The 25791-nt window shown below is 40.1% G+C and overlaps 1 protein-coding gene across 2 annotated transcripts in view; it reads left to right on the forward strand.

Moving 5' to 3' along the window:
• Positions 1–12996: 12996 nt before the first annotated feature.
• usp32 (ubiquitin specific peptidase 32) overlaps positions 12997–25791 on the forward strand; it is a 75295-nt gene continuing 62500 nt past the window's right edge. Inside the window, exon 1 of one of the 2 annotated variants that reach the window (XM_030743923.1) lies at positions 12997–13182. In XM_030743923.1, coding sequence (XP_030599783.1) covers positions 13125–13182 — 58 coding nt within the window. In that variant the 5' untranslated portion in view covers positions 12997–13124. The remainder of the gene's footprint in view (positions 13183–25791) is intronic. The other variant, XM_030743925.1, reaches the window with a different exon arrangement.

Below are 25791 nucleotides of genomic sequence, written 5' to 3' on the forward strand. Positions count from 1 at the left end.
AAATTTTGCAACAGGCAAAATCGGAAATATTCATCCTGGAGCAGCTGCAGTGCCTGGATCCAGACAGCTGCAACATTATTAAATGGAACGGCTTTTTCATGGACAGGGAGCGTGTATGTTTAAATTTTGAACTGCTTGATCAGAGCCTCTATGATTACATGGAGGACAGGAACTACCAAGGCCTTCCTGTAAGTGAGCTGAGGCCAATTTTGCATCAGCTGGCCAACGCCCTGTCCCACCTGAGTTCCAGGGGAATAGCACACACCGACCTCAAGCCAGATAACGTCATGCTTGTGGACCGCACTCAGTCTCCCATCAAGGTGAAACTGATTGATTTTGGACTGGCACAACCCGTGTCTACATTGGCTCCACATGTCTCTGTGCAGAGCCTTTGGTACAGAGCACCAGAGGTGATGCTCCAGGCTCCATTCAATCAAGCGATTGATATGTGGGCCCTGGGCCTGATAGCTGCGGAGCTAGCCATAGGACAGCCACTCTACCCTGCGGAAATGGATTATGATGTTTTCAGATTCATAGTACACACTCAGGGCCAGCCACCTGACTGGGTCTTGAACCGTGGATTTAATACACATCATTTCTTCATACGAGAAAACTGCGGCGACCAACACTGGAGGTTTAAATCTGAAGAGGAATTTAAACATGAAACAGGATATCAAGCCCAAGAAACACGGTTCATAAAGCTCAGGCGTCTGGATGATATCCAACAATTAATGAAAATGAAAACAGGCCACCAAAGCGGTCAGGATGTGTTGCTGAGGCTCATTAAACGCATGCTGCATTTAGATGCCTACCAACGCATCACACCCTTGGAGGTTCTCCAGGATCCTTTCTTTGACCCCGGCCCCTCACAGAGTTCCTCCAGAGACGAGTGTAACATCACGGAGAACACAGAAGAACAAAGGCTCGTTCTCTGTCAGCAGCCCTCCAGTTGGCAGTCAAACAGCCCACACAGTACAGACTGGAGTGTCCAACACCCAGCTGTACGCCTAAATTCTACATGGAGCAGCAACAGTGAAGAGTGTGACACTCAATCTGAAAACAAAAATCAGAGCTGGCCATTTAGCAGCAAACATGCCGATGCCTTCCACTCCTGCTTCTGCTATCCCCTGCGGTCTCATCAAAGTTGCCCAAATTTTCCACACTGCAAAACCCAAAACTCATTTAATTATTACACCAGCCCAGTACTTTGGTGAAAAATTCATTACAAAGTTGCTCCAAAAAAAAATCATTTTGGCTTTTTGTTTTTGTTTTTTTAATTTCCACTTTCCCCTCACCCACCAGTCGGTCGCGGCAGATGGCCGTCCCTCCCTGAGCCTGGTTCTGCCGGAGGTTTCTTCCTGTGAACAGGGAGTTTTTCCTCCCCACTGTTGCCAAGTGCGTGCTCATAGGGAATCATCTGATTGTGGGGGTGGGGATTCTTGTGGAAATAAATGTCTTAAATGTCTTATTAAATAAACAACAATCAAACCTAAGCTTGCTGTTGTTCTGCAATTCTTGCATTATATTGTATTGTATAGTGTTTAAAACTGTAGACGCTGTTCTTGAGGTTCCACAGACTGTCTGCACTGAACCTTCATTTGATAAATATATGAAAACCTTTTAAATTTCTTTGTGGAGGTGGCTCATGTGAGGGTAGATATCATCCCGTGCCTTTGACCCATCATGTTCCCTGCTCTGCCTTTTTCTATCAGTTTAAGCCTGTGACCTTTTTTAAACAACTGGCCAAGGTCAAACATATTCTTTCAAAACAGGACTTTGAAATTATAATCCATGCACTTATTACAACGTGACTGGATTGCTGTAATTCTCTCTATTTTGGAGTTTCCCAGTTATCACTGTCCCATCTCCAGCTGCTGCAAAATGCAGCTGCATAGCTTTTAACTGGTACACATGAGGTGTCTGGCCAATTGAGCTGAATACAAAACATAATCTATATAAAAAGGTCCTTTATTCTGAACAAACTCATCTTTAAATCCAATCCCTAATTGAGTGCACAAACAACTATAGTGGCTTAGTATCCTGTTTTAACAAGAGAACAAAACATCAGCTACAAGAAAATCCACAGAGTTATACATATTAAAGCAGGAAATACATACAATACTAACTTCTAGTGCATTGCTTTGGGCCCCACCCACAAATGCACAACTGAGACAGTCCAACAGTTCCATAAGGAACAAAAAGACAGGAGACATCACTTTCACTCAAGCTCAGAAAGAAAACATGAAATAAACCAATATAAAACATGGGAAATACCATGCAAGGCAAGGACACACATGCCCTCATCTTTCAGGCCTGCAACGTCACTCAGCCTTAAACCACACCAGCACGTCTGCAGATGTTGCACAAACACTTAAGCTTTGCATTTTCAAAAGCGTTAACACATCCATATAAAACATATACAGATATATCTGACATAGATGCAGCTTCCACAACATGTGACAGTTTACCTAAAACTCACCGGCTTCTTCCAAAAGCCTTGAGTGTGGCCTTCTGCTTGGTGTGATGGAGCAGAGCAACTGAACTTCCTGTTTCCTGTGGAGGTATTTGGAGTTTTCCTCCCCTTCAGCTTCTGCCAACACAAACCCAAGAAGACTCCCAGGAAAACAATCGCCCACTGATGGCAATGGAAAACATCTTCCCACTCATTTTCCAACTGGCTACACTCTCCCCTGTTACAAAGTCAGCATCCTCGCTGACTTTACTCAGATTCTTAACCTCACTAATAGCTTCCCTGAAGAAAACAGTACCCATACTGGTTAGTACATCAGGAGATTGTACTACAAACAGACCCAGGGAGATGATGAGGATTAGGATGAATCCCTGCATTTGACCTTTGATTCCGACAGGGTGCTGGAGTAATAATAATAATAATGCATTAGTCTTATATAGCGCTTTTCTAGACACTCAAAGACACTTTACAATTTCATGCACTATTCATTCACACCTGGTGGTGGTAAGCTACTGATGTAGCCACAGCTGCCCTGGGGCAGTCTGACAGAGGCGTGGCTGCCAACTTGCGCCTACGGCCCCTCCAACCACCACCAAACACATTCACACTCAGGCAATGTGGGTTAAGTGTCTTGCCCAGAGACACAATGACAGTATACGCTCAGACAGGGACTCAAACCAGCAACCCTCCAGTTGCAAGGTGAGCACCTGCCCACTGCGCCACTGCCCACCCACGTAGGCCTGTCACCTCAACATTGTCCAGAAATCTATCACAGGTGAGTCAAACTGCATCAGGTGTAGGTGAAATAAATGCTGTCCTAACATTATCCTGGACCTCAGAAACTGCATATTCAGAACCAGGCTCCTCTTCAGCTCTGAGATGTAAACTGGGATATGAGGTTTCTTCAACAACAACATATCTGAGGCTGAGTCCAGGCGTTGGGTAGACATGGTCAAATGAGAACTGAATACTGGTGATGGGGGATAGCCACTCTTTGACCTCCTGGCTGCAGGAAGAGGATGCACACAAAACCAAAGATTGGTTCTGTGGACCTTTTTAATGGGACCACCCTCAGCTGGTTCCACTGCATGCATGCTACCCTGAACCTCAACCACTCTATGCACACTTGGTCCCCAGGCAGCTTGAATGTGATTTCTTCCTTGAGGCCAATGGTGAAGGTAAATGAACTGACCCACTTCTATTGATGGACAGTATATTTTGTCCCTCTCTCCCTCCAGTCTCTCTGTAGCCTTCTGCTCCATATATTGTTTTACTCCAGCACAAACATCACTAAAATGTTGCTGATGTGCTGCTAACCAGTCTCACTTCCTGTTAAATGTTTGCTGCCAGCCTAACAAAGCATCCACAGGAAGATGGGGGTGCATGCCAAACATGAGGTAATAAGGTGAGTAGTCTGTGGTAGCATGAGGTGTTATGTTATATGCATAGACCAGCTCTGGTAAATACTCAGGCCAATGTCATTGGTAGTGTGTGCAAAAGCTCATGTGGGGTCCTATTAAAGTGCTCACATTGTACATTGCCCTGTGGATGGTGAGGTGTAGTACGGGTTTCCTTTACACCATATAGTTTGCACAACTCCTGGACAACTTCACTTTCAGAGTTTCTACCCTGATCCAAATGTAGCCTCTCAGGCACCTCATATTTCATAAATAGTATGAAATACTACTTATGTAATGTACTTAGAAACAAGGGCGTAGGAATGAGTTTACTACTGGGGGGGGGGCACATATCAGAAACCTGACAGACAGGTTAAAAGGGAGGAAATAAAAGCATGAATCTCCAGTTCAGTCTGTGACACCAATGGTCTCAACTTAGAGATGTTCCTTAAATGAGAAAAACAAGTGAAGAACTGATATTGATATTGATCATGTGTCTATCACCATATATACTGTTATTGATTTATTGCCCAGCCCTAAGACGTATATATTATATATCTCATACGCTGTCAGCTCTGTTTACAGCATCACCTAACCCTTACAGTAAACGTTTTCACTCATTTATTTGAAGAGGTCACCTCGAGCCCTGCACCTCCCTCTCCTTTTCCTGTCTCCTTTGTGCTGCCCTGCATTGCTGCTCCTAAACATACAAAATGGTTTCAGAGATGGTAAATGGACTAGCTCTTATATAGCGCTTTTCTACTCAGTATGAGCACTCAAAGCGCTATTACAACATGTTCACATTCACCCATGCACTCCCATTCATACAAGCACTTCCATGTTTGCTAAGCTAAGTGCTTTTTAATTAACTATCATTCACACACATTCATACTCCGACGGGACGGTCGGAGAGCAACTTGGGGTTAAGTATCTTGCCCAAGGATACATTGGCATGTAGCCTGGAGTAGCCAGGAATCGAACCGCTGACCTTCTGATCAGTAGGTGACCTGCTCTACCTACTGACCTACAGCCACCCATAAGGCACAGCTCCTGAGCCTGAAGGTGGCTCATTTTATACTAAACCAGAAAAAGATCCACTTATTGGTCACTATGGAGAAGCATTTCACCATAAAGATGTACAGAACTCTAGTGGGGTGTTGTACTGCACTTGGCAACCTAAACATAACCTAACCCATACTCGTATAAGTGCTGTGGAAATGAAGAAAACATTATTGAAAATTTATCTTGAAAAAAAAAATCAACCTGACATCATTTCTGGATCTATTATAATTAATATGGTTTTTAAATCTGACCTCACACCCTGAAGCTCCACTTGGTTCTCCTATCTCCTCCCTGAACCAATTCTTCTCATGATAAAATGGTTTAGTTTCATATTTAAAAAGTAATAACAGGCTAATACATATTTCACTAAACTAATTTAAGACCTCGTCTGAGCTTCTTCAGCCTCTCCACCTTTCATTGCTTCAGCTGAGCCATTACTCTGTACTACCATTCTCCTGATAAGATATTATCACCCATATCTAATATATCATACATGTTGATAAATTATGATCAGGTGGTCTCAATTCTCATTGGACTAGTGAATAAAATAAACCACAAATGGGTTTGTTTGCATTAACTCTTTAATGTAAAATAGAACAAAATTAAAACTGGAATAAAAACTAAGAATTCCTCTGTCAACATTAACACTATTAATATATTAACATAAAATACAACTGCAAGGTGTGTGAGAAGCAGCCTCTGAGCCAGCCAGACTCTGGCAGTCCTCATCAACTAAATGTTACAGGACATGGAGATTATCCATCACATATACTTTCATCATATAGTGAAAGCAGTACAGCAAAATAGGGCTGCAACTATTGATCGTTTCAGTAATTGAGTATTCTATTGATAAATCGAGTGATCTGATAAGAAATCCTTTTTTCATATTAACAGCTCATCTGCATATTTTAACTTCCATACTGCAGTCTTTTTGCTGTGTGGAACAAACAGCGGTGGATGGAGCAGCTACAAAGTTCTCTTTTCTTCACGTTGGCACTTACTGATCAGGTGGTCGATGAAGGACCTCCAGCTGTTTCAAAGTAAAGGTTTGAATGGTGGTTACAGGAAAAAGCACTGCTGTTTTGGATGCTAGAAAAACTCTCCTTTCGCTTCACCTGAGCTCACCATCTCAGTAACGGCTCTGCCTCTTTGCGCTTGCTGCGTGTGCACAGATTGCAGTAAAACAGCTGCTGCTCTTGTTCAAACACTGTGGACTTCATTTTGTAATGCTTTTTATCCACAAGCATCTCTCTACTCGCAGTACAAATACAACAAAGACCCAGGACTGCTGAGCAGCTAGAGTCTTCTATCAGACAAGAATGGGACAACATTCCTCTCCCAAAAGTCCAGCAACTGGTCTCCTCAGTTCCCAGACATTTACAGACTGTTTAGAAATGAGAGGATGCTACACAGTGGTACACATGGCCCTGTCCCAAGAGGTGTTCCTGCATTCAAATTCAAAATGACCTCATTTTAACTTCTTAAAATTGTAAATTTTCTCAGTCTGAATATTTGATTTGTTTTCTTGTGAATGAAATAGGGGTTTATGAGCTCTGCAAATCACTGCATTCTGTTTTCATTAATATTTTACACATATTTTGTAGTGTCCCTTTTTTTGGAACTGGGTATTGCACTTTTGCCTGACCAGAATTTGTATTAATAATGAAGTATTTTAGAAATGTAGTACTGGTATTTAAATAGAGCCTCACTTGTGCATATGTGTATAATGTGCTTCAGACCTCAAACAGCAGACTCCACAGCATGCCTCTGCCCAGGTTGTCCACAGCTACATCCAGCAATGCTCCAAACCTGGAGGTCTGACCCAGCCTCCGTGCCAGCCAGCCGTCCACTCCTGCACAGAGAACAGTGGGGCTTAGACAGGATTATACAGTTATTATCAGCATTAAGATCTGTGTGGAGTCCATCTTCAAACAGCCAGCATAGAGAAAGCACTGGTGTTAATACAAACATTTAGGGATGCCTCACTGTAGCCGTGTAGCTGCCATCAGTGCTAATCAAAAAAAAACAGACCTAGTATGTCTTTGTTTTTCACCTCAAGCCTTCAGGCCTTGCATTCTCTTAGCGTCCATTTACTCTGTGACTGCTGACAGACCGCTCTTGGCACAGTCTCATCATGTCCAGCATTGACATCCTTAGTCACCTGATCACAAATCACAGCAACGGTCACCTCAAGGTGCGCTACACTATAAGGTAAAGATCCTACAGTATTCTGGAGAAAACCCCAACAGTCAAATGACCCCCTATGAGGAAGCGCTTTGCAACAGAGGGAAGGAAAAATCCTTTTTACAGTGGGGGAAATAATTATTTGATCCTCTGCTGAATTCCTAAGTTTGCTCATATACAAAGAAACAAACAGAAGAAACACATTAAGGTCACAGAGAGGCCGAGCCAGTCTGCAGACCTCAGTCTTTTTATGGTAGCTTTCAAATGAAACTACCACAATAATTAGAGACAGTTTGGAAGTAAGCAAACGTAAACAAAACGACCTTTAATTGCAGCAGTGTATTCTAGTCTCTGTATTAAAATGATCATCAGTGCTGAATGCAGCACTAATTTCAACTCGTCTCCCTCCACTACATTTCCTGTTGAGAACATGTCTCACCAGAACAGGTTAAGGTGTCCTAACCAATGGGTGAATATAACTTAGTACATTTATTGAAGTACAGGTTTCATGTACAGTACTGTGCAAAAGTCTTGAGCCACCCCTCATTTCTTTGTATTTGGCTTCCAAGGAGTCCAGTCCTTACACCTGACCATTTCCCTGTTCTATTTTTTTTTTTTTTTTTTTTTTTTTTTTTAGCCACTGAACTCTGACCTATGAATCATTCAAGCATAAAAAAGGCACCTAACTTAAGGGATGAACCAGTTTGTGTGGACAAATATGTCAACTTATCAAAGAACCAATTTTAAACCACTTTTTAAATTTACACTTCATTATTAGCAGTCTGTTACAAAGACACATCATTTGTTCCCATTTATTTGGTTACAGCTACAAAAAAATGCCAAAGATGACACAGTTACTGACATTTAAAAAAAAGTAAATGTATTTGTGCACCAGGAAGGTGATTCTCAAAGAGCTGTTAGCTGAAAACTTGACATCTGTCAGCACGATGTGCAGCGTATCCTTAAAAAGTTGGAGGAAACTGGTCGAGTGGAGGGCAAAAGAAGAAGTGGCCGGCCTAAAAAACTATCTACAGCAGATGAACAGCATATGAAAATCATGTCTTCAAGGAATAGGGGGAAAAAATCCAGCAAAGACCTGACACGGGACCTGAGAGATGTAGCTCACCCTTCAGTTAATGAAACAGAGAGAAAAGGTGGAGGCATACAAAATTACACAAGAACAGGACTGAAAAAAAGAAAAAGAAAGTGGCAACAGGTCATGGAGTGATAAATACAAATTTGCAGTTTTTTTGGTTTGAACACTGAGGAAATCATAAAAGAAGAAAAAGTACTGTCAAATTTTTATCCACCATGCAATACCATCTGGAAAGACTTCTGCACTGCCCTCACAGATCCAGCAAACTTTACCATCAAGAGATATGCAGAGTGAGTAAACAGGGATAAACGCTGCTGGTGTCTCATAAGCAGCCCATGCAGCAAACACCAGGCCAATCCGGATGTATCCTGAAAAAGACAAACATGAGAAACAGACTCGCACAGTACTTGATACACTTATGGCAAGCTCAGAATTTCTATAGATTTTTAATTATAACAAAGCATCTTTCAGCTTCAGTCCTAACATACCAAAATCCTCTAGCAGGCTAACAAGCTGCTTTATGTTCACTGCACCAGTGAACTGACTCGTTACAAAGGCACAACACAATATTGCAACCAAGTGTTTCTCACCAACAATATTCGGCCAGTACAGCAAAATTTGCAGTCCCATCTCCGGTTAGTGCTGAATGATAACAGCAAAGCCTCGCTCCAAAGATGATGCAACTTTGTCTCTGTAAGCCGAGCTCTCTAAATTAATAAAACAAAGGAGACATATCCTCTAACATTTTCGATTTGTGTCCCGTATAGACTCCATGGGTTGTTGTAGGAGAGGTTGTGGCTACAAATACAACCGTGCCACGGGTGTCGTCACCAGCGTGCGACACCAGATAGCTAACTGTTTTTTGTTTTTTTTTTGTAGTAAACAATCTTTATTGATAATAAAGGTTGAAGGTACAACAAAAGACAATTGTAGATATATATGAAAACAGCAAAACAACAATGCCAGGGTGTTGAGTAGACTATTTAAACTGAGTAAAGAAATTAATTCACAAATATATTAAATTGGAAACATAGTTCAAATGTCCTTATGGCTTTCTTATTTTTAGAATATTGAAGAGTTGCAATATAATGTTTGAATTCCTCTTTTAAAATTAAGAAGGAAGGATTGCGGTTTGAGAATTTAGATTTATGAATATGATATTTTGCAAGTAATAAAATTAGGTTAATAATATGGAATTGGTTTGACTGATAAAAGAAGAATCCAAAATAAGTGACAGAGATCTTCTTCATAGAGTCCATAGAAAGAACAGCTTGTGTCAATGTCCTTTTTATACACTGGAGAAAACACTTGCATGGGTAAAAACGACGGATCATCTTGAGAGATATATCTTTGATCTTATTAATAATCAAATATTTAGATGGGAGACATCAGCTTTTCTTCCTGTCCAAGTCTGAAGCAAAATTATTCCAATATGAGATTACATTAGGAACAGAGACCTCGTCCTTCTGGAGTAAGGCACGTATATATCACAATTGGTTTTTCGCTTTTTTGTGGAAAAGCAGGTTTGACCAATACAAGTGTCAGCCGGGTCCAGGCCTGGAGGGGTCAGTACTGAAGATACAGATGATTTAAAAAGCATTATAACACCAGACAGGATAGCATCAAAGACATAAGCATATTCCTTAAATTTATGTAGAAGTTCAGAATAAGAGTTGCTGAACTAAGATGAGTCCATGTTCAAACTAATTTTCCAAAAACAGAGACTTATGTTTGTACAAAATGTCTCTGTTATTCCAAATATAATAACGATGGGGTGAGAAATTATGTTTATAAATGAAAGACCAAGAGAGAAGCATTTGTTTATGGAAATTAGAGAGTTTTATAGGGAGTTTTTCAATATTGTACTGTAGTTGCAAACAAGAATAAATTTAAGGCCACCAAGTTTTGAAAATAACTAATTGGTATAAAATTCCAAATTGAAGATGAGTTTTTGAGAAACTGTTTATTCCAATTTATTTTAAAAGTATTGTTTAAAGTTGAAAAATCAAGAAAATTCAGGCCACCATGTTCATATGAGTTCATGAAGACTGACTTCCTGATATAATGAATCCTATTTCTCCATACAAAATTATACAGCATTTTATCAATGAGCTCAGTTGCCTGTTTGTTTACAGAGAGAGAGACAATGCCAGATAAGTCAAGCGGGAGATACCTTCTGCTTTTGTTAATGAGATTCTTCCTCTGAATGACAAATGTCTTTGTAGCCAAGAATTCAGTTTTATTTGCACTTTTCCTACAACAGGGTTGAAGTTCACCTAGTACGCCTAGTGCTTATTATTATTATTATTTATTTATTTTTTTTGCATGTTTAATTTGATCTATTTTCTTGGTATTCTCACATCCAGTGTGGGCAGCAGAGTAAGAATTTCACTGTACAGGGAAACAATGTTTCTTCACTGTGCATATGACAATAAAGCACTGAAATCTTGAAATCTTTGGTCTTTTTTAATTGTTATGCCAAGATAGGTGATGGAATCTTTAACAGGGATATTATAGATGGAGGGTGTGGTACAATTTTTAATGGCTAATAATTCACATTTATTAATATTTAGGTGGAGACCAGAGGCTCTGGTAAATTTCTCAACTGTGGTGATGGCTAAAGAAACCTGAGAAGCATCCCTTAAAAATAAAGTGGTATCGTCAGCCAATTGACTAATAATAATTTCTTTTCCAGCAACAGTGATACCTTTGAGATGGTTGAGTTTAATAAGATCTGAGAGTAACTGAGAGCAGATCAAGAAGAGGTAAAGAGAGACCGGGCAGCCTTACACCTCGCTTTAGGTCAAATCTGGGAGAAGTGCCTTTATAGAGTTTGATTGAGCAGTTAATGTTTTGGTACATGGTTTTGATTGCTGCACAAAAATAAGGGCCGAAACTAAATGTTTCTAATGCTTGGAAAATAAAGTTGTGTTCAATGGTATCAAAGGCTTTGCGGAAATCTAGGAATAATATAAGGCTGTCATCAGTGCACATGTCAGCATAGTCAATAAGATCTAAGACTAGCCTGATATTATTAGCTATGTGTCTGTGCGTCATAAAGCCATTTTGAGTTTCATCAGTTATAAAGTTAAGAACACTTTTTAATCTCATTGCAAAAATCCGAGCTAATATTTTATAGTCGTTGTTAAGGAGGCAGATTGGACACCAATTCTCAATCAGGAAGGGATCTTTCCTCGGTTTTGGAATTAAGGTTAAAAGGCCTTGACATAGAGTAGGGGGAAGAGTTTGGTTGTTTCTAAAAATACTCGATTGAGGAAAGGTGCCAGTTGCTCTGCAAAGGTGATACAGAATTCAGACGTTAGGCCATCAACTCCTGGTGATTTGTTACGTTTTAGATGTTTGATGGCAGATAGGACTTCAGCAGGAGATAAAGGGCTGTCACTCATGTTCTTTTGGTCATCAGTAATTGATTTAGTTTCAGTAAGAAGTATAAAGAGATTTTCTCTTTCAGATTTGTTGTAATGTGCTTCATACAACTTGCTGTAAAAGGCAGAACAATACTTAGCTACTCTTTGGGGATCATCAGTGATAACATTGTTAATGTTCATTTTTTGAATTGAGTTGAATTTACTTTGAGTTCTTGCTAATTGAAAAAAATATGCAGTATTTTGTTCCCCCTCCCCCAGCCATTTCCTTCTTGATCTCACAAAGGCCCCTTCTGCTTTCATTCTATATATCTCATTTCATTTATTTTGCTGTGGGGCCAAACCAGATAACTAACTGTAGCAGCAACCTGGCAAACTGTCGAACGTCACACTAAACTCTTTTTTTTTTATTAGACAAAAATGTACAAGTCAACAAGTTAAATATCATGTGTAGTATAACTATTAATTAAGATCTTACACAGCTTCAATTAGAAACCTATCTGCAAAAAAATAACAAATAACCACAGAACAGAAGGAAACAAAAGCATACACTCACAGAGCTAAAATCAAAGGGGAAAGAAAACAAACAAGCAAAAGATAAAAAGAACAATATGCACAATATGTAGTTAATTCAATGAATCACTGTAAGTATCATTCATAAAAGAATACAGTTTTTGGCTTTTGGACGTCACGCCAAACTCGGTTCTGAAATTTGGAGATTTAACGACATGGTAGCCGTAAGGGGCGGGGGGGGGGGGGGGGGGGGGGGGGGGTATTTCTAACAGTTTTCCATTTGGTGGAATGAAATTTAAGAGCTGGTCAATTAAACTGTATGAAAGTTGCACCCTGGAGTCACGTACATGACTAAATAAAACCAGCAATCATGACCACCTTTAAATTGGTCAGGTTTATTATGGAGTTTGGCGTAATGCATAAATTAGGAGCTAAAGAGCCACTGAAACAAATAGGCAATGTCCCATGTTCATAGAAATGTAACAGATACTAAATACTGAAAACTTTATAAATTGCCAAACGAAATACTTTTTCAGCGAGAGACCGGTTTTCACTCAAAGCACCTTCGCAGGTCACTGTGGCGAAAGTCAGTCGGCGTTATTTAGCAGAGTAGCCACAGGGTGGCGCTATTAGCATTGCTTTAAACTGTAGCTGCGCTCCCCTCGCACTGACAGCTCGGGAAGACTTCACACACTGAGTGAAAGTGCTTTTTTTTTTTTTTTTTGCAGTTTGACAGATGAAAGTGAAAACACAGTCTAGAGTCACTGAAGTCGGGAAAAAGCATTTGTGTGTGTGATTCGGGTTGTGTTTAGTTGCAATAGAACGCGCTGATCAACTGACCTGTAGAGTCAGATCATGTGACAGCATGGAGGCGTCGCTGAAAAACATTCACCCGTTCACCACATACACATACCGCCAGGAGCCCATTTCACAATAAACGGATAAGGAGACTAACACCCCTGTGCAACTCAGCTCGTAACATTTATTTCCTCACACTGCAATGAAATGAGGGGAGCATGGGGGCCAAGGAGTCGAGGATAGGATTCCTGTCGTATGACGAGGCCGTTAAGAGAGGTAAGCCAAAAAAATCGGAGGAAGTATAAATCCACCGTAGTTGCGCTAACCTAGCTGTCTGCTTTTAGGCTAGCCATATAGTAAAGAGATCGTCCTGACCACCCGTTACAGTCGTAACAGTTTAAATAGACTCACTTGTTATAGAAAGTAGACGCTGGTTATAAAGTGAACGCACAGCCTCTAAGGAATTGTTGGGCCCATTATTCAATTCGGCATAGAAATAATTCGAAAAGCTTCCTGATTTTTTTTCTCATGTTGAGTTAATCACTAGCTAAGCGTGCATTTTCCGCAGTCGTTTGCCCTCATGTAGCGGTACGCTGGGTTGCAGTAGAACGCGTTTGTAGATAACGAAATCTTGGGGTGAAATGTAGTTAAGCGGTCACTATATGAATTATGACCTTCCCGAATTTAATTAATATTCTTTAAAGTGTTGAGATGGTGCTGAAGTCTGTTTTACGAAGTGCGTGTCTTCGCTTGAGTGCAAGGTCAAGTTAAATTGACAGGTTGTTGAACTGTGCTTGGTTTGACGTCCTCTCCATAGCTAAGTGCTTTGAGGGCTAGTGTTGGCTAGCGAGGAGGGATGGGCTGCGCGGACAGTATTTGGCCAAACAGTTGTGCAAGCAGTAGGGAATGTTTGCTTTTTTTTTAGATGTATTTTTCATTTATATATATTTTTTGTCTGATATCACAGTTTGCCTTTGTCTCAAGCTAGCTACAGCTGACTAACGTTAATGTCTGTGTTGTTACCACTAGCTTGCTTGTCTAGTAGCTAGACAGTTAGCTGGCTTACAGCTAAGTTGCCAGTGGGGAATGCCTCCAGACTATTTGTTACAGCCCTCGTCTCTCGGCTTTCAAGCCGAGCCATGTGCTGCGGGCCACTGTTAATCATTACTGTTGTTGCTGGTGGGCTGTCGGGTTCTGCTGAACGTTACATACGCAAGCTAGCTGTGTAGTTAGAGCATTCAGCCGAACAACAACCAGATGTGCTTCAAATCGCTGCAGTCAGTCATTTAAAAATGATCAGGTGGGCTTCTTAACACTGAGGAAGCCACTGACTGGGCTCTGGTAAACAAACACGTCTGACAGGCCTGTAATGCAGCGTCACGATGTACTTCAGCTCAGATGGGGTTTACCAGAACATTTTGTTGTCAGGTTAAATGATATGGAGGACTAAGTCTGCATAGGATAAGGAAAACATAAAGCTGTAACTGATACAGTGTTAGCATAGCTACACTTATGTAAGATGTGGTTGAGCATTTATCTGGAAATACATAAGAGATCTTATCCCTGATGGCTTTCTTGTTGCACTTTACTCCCTGGGTTGGCAACAGCTGAACTTTGTCAGTCCGGATTCCAGGCAATGAGCGGCTGTCGCACATTCATCTGTGACTCTGTCATATCTTTACCAGTTCCTACAGGGAAGTTAGACTGACCTTTACATTGCACTGATGTACATCTTGATTATTATGGTGCCTTACCCAAGTGTACATTTTTTTGTTTGTTTTCAGTATATTTTATTACCTCCGCCAAGGAGGTTATGTTTTCGGTCGGGTTGGTTTGTTTGTTTGTCTGTCTGTTTGTTTGTCAGCAGGATTACTCCAAAAGTTGTGAACGGATTTCGCTGAAATTTTGTGGAGTGGTTGGAAATGACAAGAGGAAGAAGTGATTAAATTTTGGCGGTGATCACGATCTGGATCCAGGAATCTTTTTAAGGATTCTTCACTATTGCGGGATAGGGGGTTATTGTTGTCTGGGAAAGATGAAAGATTATTTCACAGTATTTAGATACACGTATTACAGTGTCAGTGACCCTGTGGCCTTGGCGGAGGTTTGCACTCTCTGAGTGCTTCTAGTTAATAGTTAAATCTGTTTGACCCACAATAGTGTATTTGAAGAAATGCTGACTGAGTGTGGCTTCTGTCTGTAATATCTAATATTGTGGTTTAAATATTCCTCAAACTGATTGGCAGTTTCACTCTGATGATCATATGTGACCATGCACACCCCGGCGGTGGAATTATCTATCCATCCAGCCTTATCAGATCAGTCACATGGCAGCGTTCCTAATTCCTACTGCAGGCTTGACTGCAGCAATTATGGGTTCAGTTTTCATGAAAGGCCGTTCTGCCAGGACACCGGCAGAGAAATGGGCTTACTGTTGGTAAGGTCCACCTTTGTTGTGTTCCTCTATGATCACTCCTCACCATCATTTGAGCTTCAGTCATTCAAGTCTGATTTGTGTGTGGTTGCTTGTTCACTTTGTTGTTTCTAGAGACATATTTGTGCCTAAAACATAAACTCAAAACAGGTTACAAGGCTGATTAAAAAAAAAAAAAAAAAAAAATCCCGTGTGCTCTTTCTCACTTTTCTGAAACAGAAAAAGGTAAAGTCTTAGAAACGTGGGCAAGCTAACATATTAAAAAGCTTAAAGTTGCCAGCTGGAGAAGTTAGAACACCTGAAAGGCTTAATATTTTAGAGGTGAAAGTCCTCTTCTTCCAAAAAATTGAACATTTACTTGTATGGGCAAAAAGCTTTCCTGCTTGAATAGTGCGCTAAATCAGCGTATGAATACATTTATTTGAGAAAAGGTTCACGATTTATTCCTGATGGAATGAGAGGTTGAATTTCCCATTGTGATGATTGCGCTTCTTAAGGAACAGAAAAGTAACATGACTGGAATGAACATTTAACTTCATTTGGGATCTTGTAAAACTATCAAGAATGATTGAACTGAGAATTTGTAAAGTAATCTCTGTTTAAATGGCACTTTACAGTGGGGAAAAGATACTTCCATTTTGCAGCTGACTGTATATCCTGCAGCAGATCATAGCTGATAATGTTCACAGAACTATCTTCAGGGCTGGAGGTGCTGTCCCATCTTGATCATCATGTAAATGTGATTTGTCATTTACAGGTTCAGATTTCGACTCTGGGGTTCTATTGCAAGAGAGTACATGCTTTAAATGCACAGTGTTTTCCTCATGCTGTTCATTAGTGCTGCATCTCTTTTCACCCTCTGTCTGAAACACTTTTTTAAACATTTATTTATTTATTTTCTTTATTTTAGCTCCTGTCTTTTTTTAAAGCTTCCCAGCCCACGAATCCCAGGCTGCTCTGATTGGTCAGCATGCCCAGAGATAATGAGCAAATTATCTTCTAAATACTAAAAAACTCCCACTCTTTTGAGCTTGGATTTTCAGGTGTCCTCATGGCACAGTCTAGAATAAACAGGACCCTCTGGAGCTGCATCCTGAAAATGTAAAGTTCGTGGTTTATTTTTCTTCTGGAAATTGTCATATTTTAGATATAGTTTTCCTAGATTCAAAACAATCGATTCATTGTATTAAAATACCTCTCTGTATCAGGAACGTCACGGCACCACTAGCCACTTTAATGCATCTTCTATTTTTGATTTCATGCATTAAAGCAAGCAGCAGCAGCAGAGAATTTATAGCAGCGGCCTCCTGATAGCATGATCTTCAGCCACCACAGGCTGCTGCTGCTGCAAATATGGAACTTTCTGTTGTAATTGAACTACACTTCTAACATCTGTTTTAGTCATCATTTGGAAGCAGGTGCCATCAAGGATCACTTTGTATTTAAATCCTTAATAAAGTGCATAGCATAGCATGTATTAGCAGAATGCCAGGGTTTAATGAAATTAAATTTTATTTCATTTGGTTCATATTATTGAAACTGTCTTTGGGAAAACTAATATAATTTTGCCTTTCGTCTGGAAGCTGATGTAAATCAATATTTTAGCCATTTCGCTCCATTCGCTCATATTCACCCTCTGCTGCACTCAGGGCTGAACTGTAGCCAGTTTCTTTGTAGTGGGAATCATAGAAAGTGGAACACTCTGGTTACATTCAGTAACAGTCCATGTCTGTGAGTATGGTGTTTAGGCCGGGACACTTTATAGAATTGCAGTTGGTATTTTGGCTTCCAATGATTATGAAAAAAACAGGATAATCAAGAGGACATAATTATTGTGCCACGTTCATTTTCACAGTGATGTTCTTGTTTTACCTCGTTTAACCGCTCCGTGCTTGTTGGTGTTCCTTATCTCAACAATCAAATTCTAAAAGGAGCAGGACTTTTGATATTGACACTGTCAGCCATGACCGAGGGGGAGGAGAAGCTGATCTAGGCTGTCACGGACAGCCCCATTATTTATGAACTGGCCTCGAGGAAGACTGTTTTAACTGAGCAACAGTAAGTGCTTGAGAGGCCTTTAAAATGTGTCTATGAGCCCTTCGGGCATGAAAGCCTCGGGCTGTGGACACAGGACCTAATCATATTAAATAAATGCAATCTATATTATTGCCAAAAAGAATTGCTCATGATTTTTGCCATAATTGAGCATCTGCCTAAGAGCTGTCAGCTGGCACAGAAATGTTTGAACCAGACTTCATTGAAGCTGTATAATAAAATAGTGGAAACTGAGACATACACCCCACCCAATCCAAAATAATTCACTTTAAAAATTCTTTGAGGCCAGTTGTCTTGACATTTGTGACGCTGTAACCATAGACTGACATGTTTACCTCTCGTTGTGGGAGCTGTTCTTAGTAATCTTTCCTAGAACCTCTCTGGAACACCTTCATGGGCCGTTTGTGCCTTTGTGTCTGACCACCATGAGTTTAGTGATGCAGCAACAATAGCGATCACTGTGACACACGGCCTCACAGTCACTCTACGTCAGCAGGTCTTATCAGCCCAGTTAATGGACTGCTGCTTTGCATGTGCATGTAGATTTGTGTACTGCGGCCACAAAAATTTCCAGTATGGTGTTTGCTTTGGAAACATGAGCAGATTGTGGTATCGGCTGTTGCAATGCAAACTGCAACAATCTATACATATTTTTAGCTTAGTTGGAAATATCCGGTTTGCTCCTGGACACAGTTTATTTAATACTGTGGAAATTACATGAAGTCTTAATCCAGTGTGACAGAATATGATACCACAAACATGTGGTATTATTTTACATTATAGTACATGTAGATATTGTGTTAAAGCATATAATCTTTTTTCCTTGAGACTTGATCAGGGGTTTATCACCACTTTGAAAAGCAGGCTCTTTGATTTGGTCCTAGACGTTCATGCAACCGGCTGCTGTAAATCTACACCACATACAGGAATCTCAACTGTCCTGTCGTCCTTCACCAATATGAATTTGCTATATTGTCATCATTGTAATGTTCTAAGTAGAATGCATATCTGCTTGCTTGCAGATGTTGCACGTAGTTGTTCGGCTTCCATCGTTTTAGTCCTTTTTTCCAAAAGTTGTGGATAACATTGTGAAATGAAGAATTTTTTTTAAATGTAATATTTTAAGACCTGAGTTCAGCAAACTCTTTGGCCTCATATTGGTCATAAGGTTTCATGTTTTTGGAAATGATAAAATTGGAACCCCATCCACATAATCTGGAACGCTCCAGCTGTGAAATGCCTCTAGAAAAAATGGCCATCAGTGTTTTAATATGACTGTTTTGTAGAAATCACGTGGAAAACTAGCTGATCCCAGCCTTTTTCAAGATTTCATACCATCAGTTGCACTTCTTATTGATTACTTCTTTTGCTAATTTCTGACCCTTAAGTATCCTGTTTTCATCTGAAATAAATTAGCGAACCATCCACGAGGCCATCAACTTCTGTCTGTGTTTTGTTTAATATGCTGTGTTATACATTTTTGAATGAAATGCTCTAAATTCAATAGGATCGGTAATAGTGGCCTCATTACCTGATACTAATATGTTCAACATTTTGTTTTCTCTTGGTGGACTTTTCTACCTGCAGCAAAAAATAAAGCCTGAAAATAAGAATGATATTCCTATTTTATTTTGTTTTTTCCTCTTTCCAATCCCGCTGGAAAGAGCAGCCTTGTGCTGAATGCGTGATGTCATGCCTGCAGGTGAAACAAGCTTTTCAAGAACAGCACTGCCTGTATGTTCCTGCCTCTAGGAGCTTCTCTTGATGGTTTGCTGTTACTAAAAAGGTCACTGAGGCACATGTGAGATCGGGATTTGCATGGCGCTTCAGAAGCCTTGGCGTTCCCTGGCGGGAGGGTTCCAATCTCGACGGCGGCAGCCGACCGGGCTCGGCTTATTTTATAGGACGGCAAACATCAAGTCCCAGCAGGAGCTTCAGCTGGCTGCTGCTCTACTGCCAGGATAATTTAGTGAGGTGGTCCTACACTGGAAACCTGCTGTGAAAGTGTTTGTGTGTGCAGTGTGAGAGAGGAAGAGTGTAGCTAAGGATGCAGTGACGTGTATCTGGGTGTCACAGTCTTAGGCTGTGTCTAAAGACTTGCATGTGTGAGTGGCTGAAAAGTATGTTTGGGGAACTCATAGAAATCATACCCATTGTTTGGTGTGAATCGAATAGTAGTAGCCATTGCATTTAGTGCTGCCCAGTGTCTCAGAATACTTCCATTGCATCACAGCATTACAATACACAAAGTGTTCTCCATAATGAGGGCTTTCTTTGTTTGTTTTTCCCATTTGCCCATCTGATTACAACAGTTTACTATTATTCGGTGGTTCCATTTATCATCAGGTTAGGTCAGGAGTACGGCACAACAATTTTTTTTCCCCCCAGTTATCACACCTTCTCTTCATTCGGTTTATTTGATATTTTTGGAGGCCATACCTGTGAGCTATTCCGATTACAGCTTTATGATCCAAAAACAGACATTTTTACAGCAATCTAAATCAAGAGCAGCAAATACTAAGATCAGAGAGGCGTGAAACAAGGAATGTTTGATGTTTTTGTGTAACAAAGGGCATGAAAGCTATCAGAGTCTTTGTAGAAGCTTGTCACATGTCGGAGTACCCGAAGGAAATCCACGCATGCAGAGGGCAACCTTCCTGCTGTGAGGTGGCACTGCTAATTATTACATCCCTATGTGGCACCAAAATCAGGGAATTATTGAAGAAATCATAACAATGATTGTCATAGATGTTAACTTTTACTGATTATACAAATTAAAAGTGTATACATGTTATTGTCCTCTTTAAATGCAGTGCTGTTCTGTCATTTTGATTTTGATATGATTTTTTTTTTCTGCATTTCTTCCACATCATGCTTTTGATACGGCTGATATCAGTTACAGGTATGGCTTTGCTTGATGGGAGGCCAGTGTTTTGCACACCGACTTTATTTAGCATTTTATTAATTTGAGCCACCATTTCTGACTCATTTTTCTCTTAACTGGCAGGGTTGCTGGCTACTTTGGTTTGCTCCTTCAGGTGGAAAAGACAGTAGCATGTGGTGGATGGTTATTGAAGAAACCTTGTAAAATTTGCCAGAAGCCGAAAGAAGCAGTACTAACGACAGAGCGCTCACAATCTTGTGCAAACACAAAAATGATAAGCAGATGTTAAAAGAGGGAAGGAGTCTGCCCTTATCCAGATGTTATTCCAGCTGACAGAAGTTTGTCTCTGGTTCAGTGGCTGGGTGCATTAAAAAAAAAAAAAAAAAAAAGCTCATTTAAAGTGATTAAATATATGCTGGACGACCAGCACAACCAAAGGCTCAAAGAAGAATCAAAATTCATTGCTAGACACGTGAACGGACACTATGGTAGAGAGGCTGGGCTGCAGTCATGGTAACAGTCAGTCATAGCTCTCCGATCTGTCCTCATCTTAAACCTGCATTTTTTTTTTTCTTATGACCAGGATGGAGCTCCCTTTTCTCCAGTCTCAGTAAATACTTTCCTGATAGGTTAACGGTAGCACTGGGTGGTTGATCGAGTTTTAATATCAGTTCAAGTTTTGGCTCCTAGTGATTATGAAGATAATATGGATTAAAAACAAATTCTGTTTTACATTTATTTTTGCTGAAAGCTGATTCATAGAGGGTCTCATAACCTGTATGTTATGAGAGCAATCAGCAGTCTTATTTTTATAACTGTATGTTAAAATAATAAGCCATTGATATAAATCTATACCAATAATAATAAAAAAAAATTTTTATGGAGTGATCATGGACGGATGTCATTCAGTTTTCTCATGTGTGAAAGCAGTGTGGTTTGCAGTTCCATGACCTCAGTTTATGTGCAGCTATGGCAGCTGAGCACAGCACGGTCAGGGCAGGTTAACTTAAGCAGTCACATGACTCGGTCCACTCCCAGGTTACACAGGGTTAGTTTATTGGTTGGCAATGCAGATTATTGACAGCCAGGGCAAAAGAGGAGTTGCACCACATTCATGCTTGTGTGTGTGTGAGGAAGGGAGGGAGAGAGACACGGGAAGAAAAGATGGAAGTGCAACTAGTATTTCTGTCAGATGTGTTTAAATAACTAGTATTTCTGTCAGATGTGTTTAAATAACTAGTATTTCTGTCAGATGTGTTTAAATAACTTGCTCTGCTTTGTTGCTTTTGAACTGATCGAGAATTTTTTGGTTAATCTGTGCGCAGGAGCCGTGTAAAAACTAATTGAGAGCTTATGGTTGCCTGCTTAATTTGGGTAACTGTTCATCTTCCCAAGCTTTAATTGGTTTTCTTGGGGGGAGTCAGAAAAAAGTCACAATCAGATTAGCTTGTTATGTCTGAAGTAAGCTCGTCAGTTATTTAGCAGTCAGAAGCAGACAGTCCTCACCGGGGAGAGGAGTGTTTGGTGTTTTCAGCTCAGAAACTGAAATGAATGTAACAAAGTGGATTTGTCAATCAGATTATTGTCATCATTTTTTCCTTCCCATTGTCACAAAGTGCTTGCTCATAGGGGATTATCTGATTGTTGGGGTTTTTTCTGTACTATTTGGTGGTATGTAAATTAGATTGAATTTAATTTTTCAGCTCTAATACATTAAAAACACGACAGGTTATAAATGAAATACAAACACAGTCTGCTCCAGAAGCTACACTGCAACTGTGTTTTTTTTTTTTTCTTCAAAGATTTATATGTTTTTTTGGTTATAAATCAGAGTGATGAGGAAAGGATGATGGAGAACCAGGCTGCTGTGGCTCTGCATTGACTAAACAGAAGATCTGTGCAATCGATGCTGCTTGTTCCATGAATACAGTTAGCTGCTACCTTTCAAGTCACACAAAGGTGCTTTAGTCTCTCTTCCTGCACCTTTGCGCTCTTTGTCGATCCCCATGTGCGATTGCCTGCCTGTAGCCTGTGATTCAGCACTTGAGCATTAACCAGTTCTACCTTCAGCTGGGTGGCTGACACCTCCCACTGATACATGGGTTATAAGGCCTGAATACGTCTATTCAGCTGCCCTGCAGTGAGAAGGTGGGTACCCTGCTATCCTCAGACACACTGCTTGTTGTGCCACCACAGGGATAATAAACCTATGCCAGTTTATTAAGAAAGGCTTGCTTTGTCACCTGGAAAATGGAGTATAACAGTTGGTGATGGATATTGACAGGATTTCATTAATATTATTATATCTATACAGATAAGGCTTAGTGATAATTATCAGTATGTCTTATGGATAGTGGTGTTCTACAGTTAAAGGTGGTTATAAGTAATTTTCACAGATTGGCAGGCTCACCAGTGATGTTCTGCATGTCAGCTTATTACTGATCAGATAGGATGCTTGGTAATGTGCCTAGGTCCTGTGGGCTGTGGTATTCTCTGATTCCATAAAAGTTGGGAGGCTGTGTAAAATGGACTGGCTCTTATATAGTGCTTTTCTACTCAACAGGAGCACTCAAAGCACTTTATAGAGCATGTCTCATTCACACAATCATTTTTATGTTCTTTCTATCTAATATTCACACACACAATTACAGTCCAGTGACTGCATCGGGAGCAACTCAGGGTTCAGTATCTTGCCCAAGGATACTTTGGCACGCAGACTGGAGCCGCCAGGGATCGAACCGCCAACTTTCTAATTAGTAAATGACCCGCTCAACCTCCTGAACCACAGCCACCCCACAAAATACAAACATAATCATACAAACATACAAACATAAACATAAAAGCATTCTGCTTTTTATTTACATTTTACACAGTGGCTCAACTTTTTTGGATTGTGAGTGAGCTGCATGAGCACCTGATACAGCCTCTTGACAATGGGACTTTCTGGCCTAATGCTGTCTTGGTTGGTTAGTTTGAAGGCAAAGTAACAGAGCCGTAAACCAACAGTTCAGTTTGGTGACTTTGAAAACCTCTTTTTTTTTTTCCTTTGTTTTCATAAATCGGCAAACATTGTTGATTCTTGCTACACATGCAGCTTTAACAGAAGTTGGCAGTGTGGGGTTCTTTAGAGCCACAAGGTCATGTAATAATTTGTGTGACAGCCTCAGTGATATTTCTGAGCTCAGACAACAATAGAGGGAACAAAGATGTTGCAGTTTGTGTTAGCATATGTGACAAATTTTACATTGTTGACAGCAGGGTTTTAGCAACAAAACAGGTTTGCGTTACGTCTGCTAGATTGCTGAGTTTCTTTTTTCTTTTTCTTTTTTTTTCTTAATAAAAAAACAGTCGTTCTTACTGTCTTCTCACAAAGCAACACCCAGCAGCTTTAGAGGAGTATTCTGTAGGACTTCTATATTGTCCTGAAAATGGCCATGAAAAAGCTCCTACCAGTGGTTCCTGCAGTCAGAAAGACATGTCACAACGGTGCTGAAAGACTCTGCTTGGCGAACTTGGGGCACTGTTTCAAGTGTAGTGAGGTGGAGCTTGCAGTCCCACCATACAGTATGTGGGTACCTGCAATAAATAACTGAGCAAAACCAAAGCTGAGCTATGAACAGTGTAAGCAGCAAAATGTATTTGAGCCACTTAAAAAGCTGATTTTAAGTACTTGCTGTATTTGCTTGCTGTAATTTTAACTGCTTTATTTTGATAGGGACCTGAAGCTGGTTCCAAGCCAGTTGGCTTTGTAGAAAAAAAGCAGTAATCTTATCTGACATTTCCCACGTGGTGGAAGTAAAATGGCTGTTTTTGTCCACAGTCTTGTGGGTTTAGAAAACAATTTCTTCTTAGTGATTTGTTTCCACAAATCAGTGAACTTGATCAACTGCTGCCATACACACATGCACAGTTTGCACTGCTGTACCTTTTATAGCTGGGCTTCATTCACGAGGTTAATGGCTTAACAATTTGCACGTATAAAATGTATTTGCCCAGCAGGGAATCGACATTGCAGTTAAAACACTGCTGTAAACAAGAAGCACTCTGAGAGCGTAAACCTCCACCGAGGCAGCTCACGCTCTGGGCAGGATTTACTTTTAAGGGAAAAGTATTGTATTTTCTATATATTAATTTTGTTTTCTTGGTTCTTGTTAAATGTACTTTAAGAAGTTTGTAGTGCAGTTAAAAATCAGATAACGGTAGCTTGACGAATGTTTTTGATTACACAAATATGGAAGACTGGGTAATGGATAATAGGTATCGATTTGTGTGGGCATGAATAACTTGAGGTTATATAATAATATAGTACAATATATTTCTAACTAACTAGGCAGCTCATTCTTTCTCTTGACACTGCTTTCTTTAAAGATGGAACCAATTTTCTGGTTGGCTTGAAAGAAAGGCAGGTGTGAAATGGGCAAATGTGACATTATACTGTACTGTGATATTTAGAATCCCCATATATCGTTGTCTGTATACCAATATGTTAATACAAACAATGGAAGTAAGAAACATAGTTTTAAATGGCTCTATATAGCATTATCATTTCTACAGTACATATGTTGACAATACACAATGCACTTGTGAGAATTTATAAGAAGTTATAAGACTTTTATTTGTCCATTTTTGATCAATAAATCATTAAGTTGACCTTGAAGACCTCGGTGGGCGTAAGGCAAATTTAAATGGACTGTTAACACGATCCCACTCTGCACCTCTAAAAAGTTTCATCAGAATTCATTCAAAACTTTTCAAGCTATCATGTTACAGAATAGCACGCACCTGCAAATGCTACCAAAAACATAACCTCCTTGGTGTTAAAAGTGTTAATGAAAGTGTTGTGCTTCGAGGCAAATTTAAACCAAAATTCTAAAAAATAAGCTGCTCTCAACTAGGGCTACAATGCTACAATAATTTGGTTATAAAAATCCTCGACACAAATTTGTTGCTTTGATGCTTCGTTTAAACTCTGCAGCGCTCAGATGTCTCCATGTAAGCAGAGCGTTTCACCCACGTTAACAGCAATAAAGTTCTTCAGCACTGCGACTTATTTCCATCATTTGGAAAAAAACAACCCTTTAACACCGAGTGGATCATCGCTGACACATTTTTCCATGCCTCAACTGCTCTCTGCCTTGTGTGTGTGTGTGTGTGTGTGTGTGTGTGTGTGTGCGCGTGTGTGTGTGTGTGCGCGCGTGTGTGTGTGTGTGCGCGCGTGTTTGCCATGCTGAAAATTTCATCTGTTTTATTTTTTTTAATTTTTTTATTTACTTCACCAGAACGGATCACTATAACCACAGTTTGCTCGCTGGCACCGCCATTAGCACTAGCAATTGTTTGATACCTGAAGTATCGAGGGGCTCCATCAAAATATTTTTTATGCTTTAATGCCTGATTGGCGACTAAAAATAGACTGGCAATAGAAACATAATTAGGAGGATGCCTATGAATACAAAGCATTAAGCTCATGCAGCCTCCAGTTTTTCAACAAAAACACTGATAGCACAACAGC

Source organism: Archocentrus centrarchus, chromosome 13 (assembly GCF_007364275.1).
Source record: "Archocentrus centrarchus isolate MPI-CPG fArcCen1 chromosome 13, fArcCen1, whole genome shotgun sequence".
NCBI classification, from domain to species: Eukaryota; Metazoa; Chordata; class Actinopteri; order Cichliformes; family Cichlidae; genus Archocentrus; species Archocentrus centrarchus.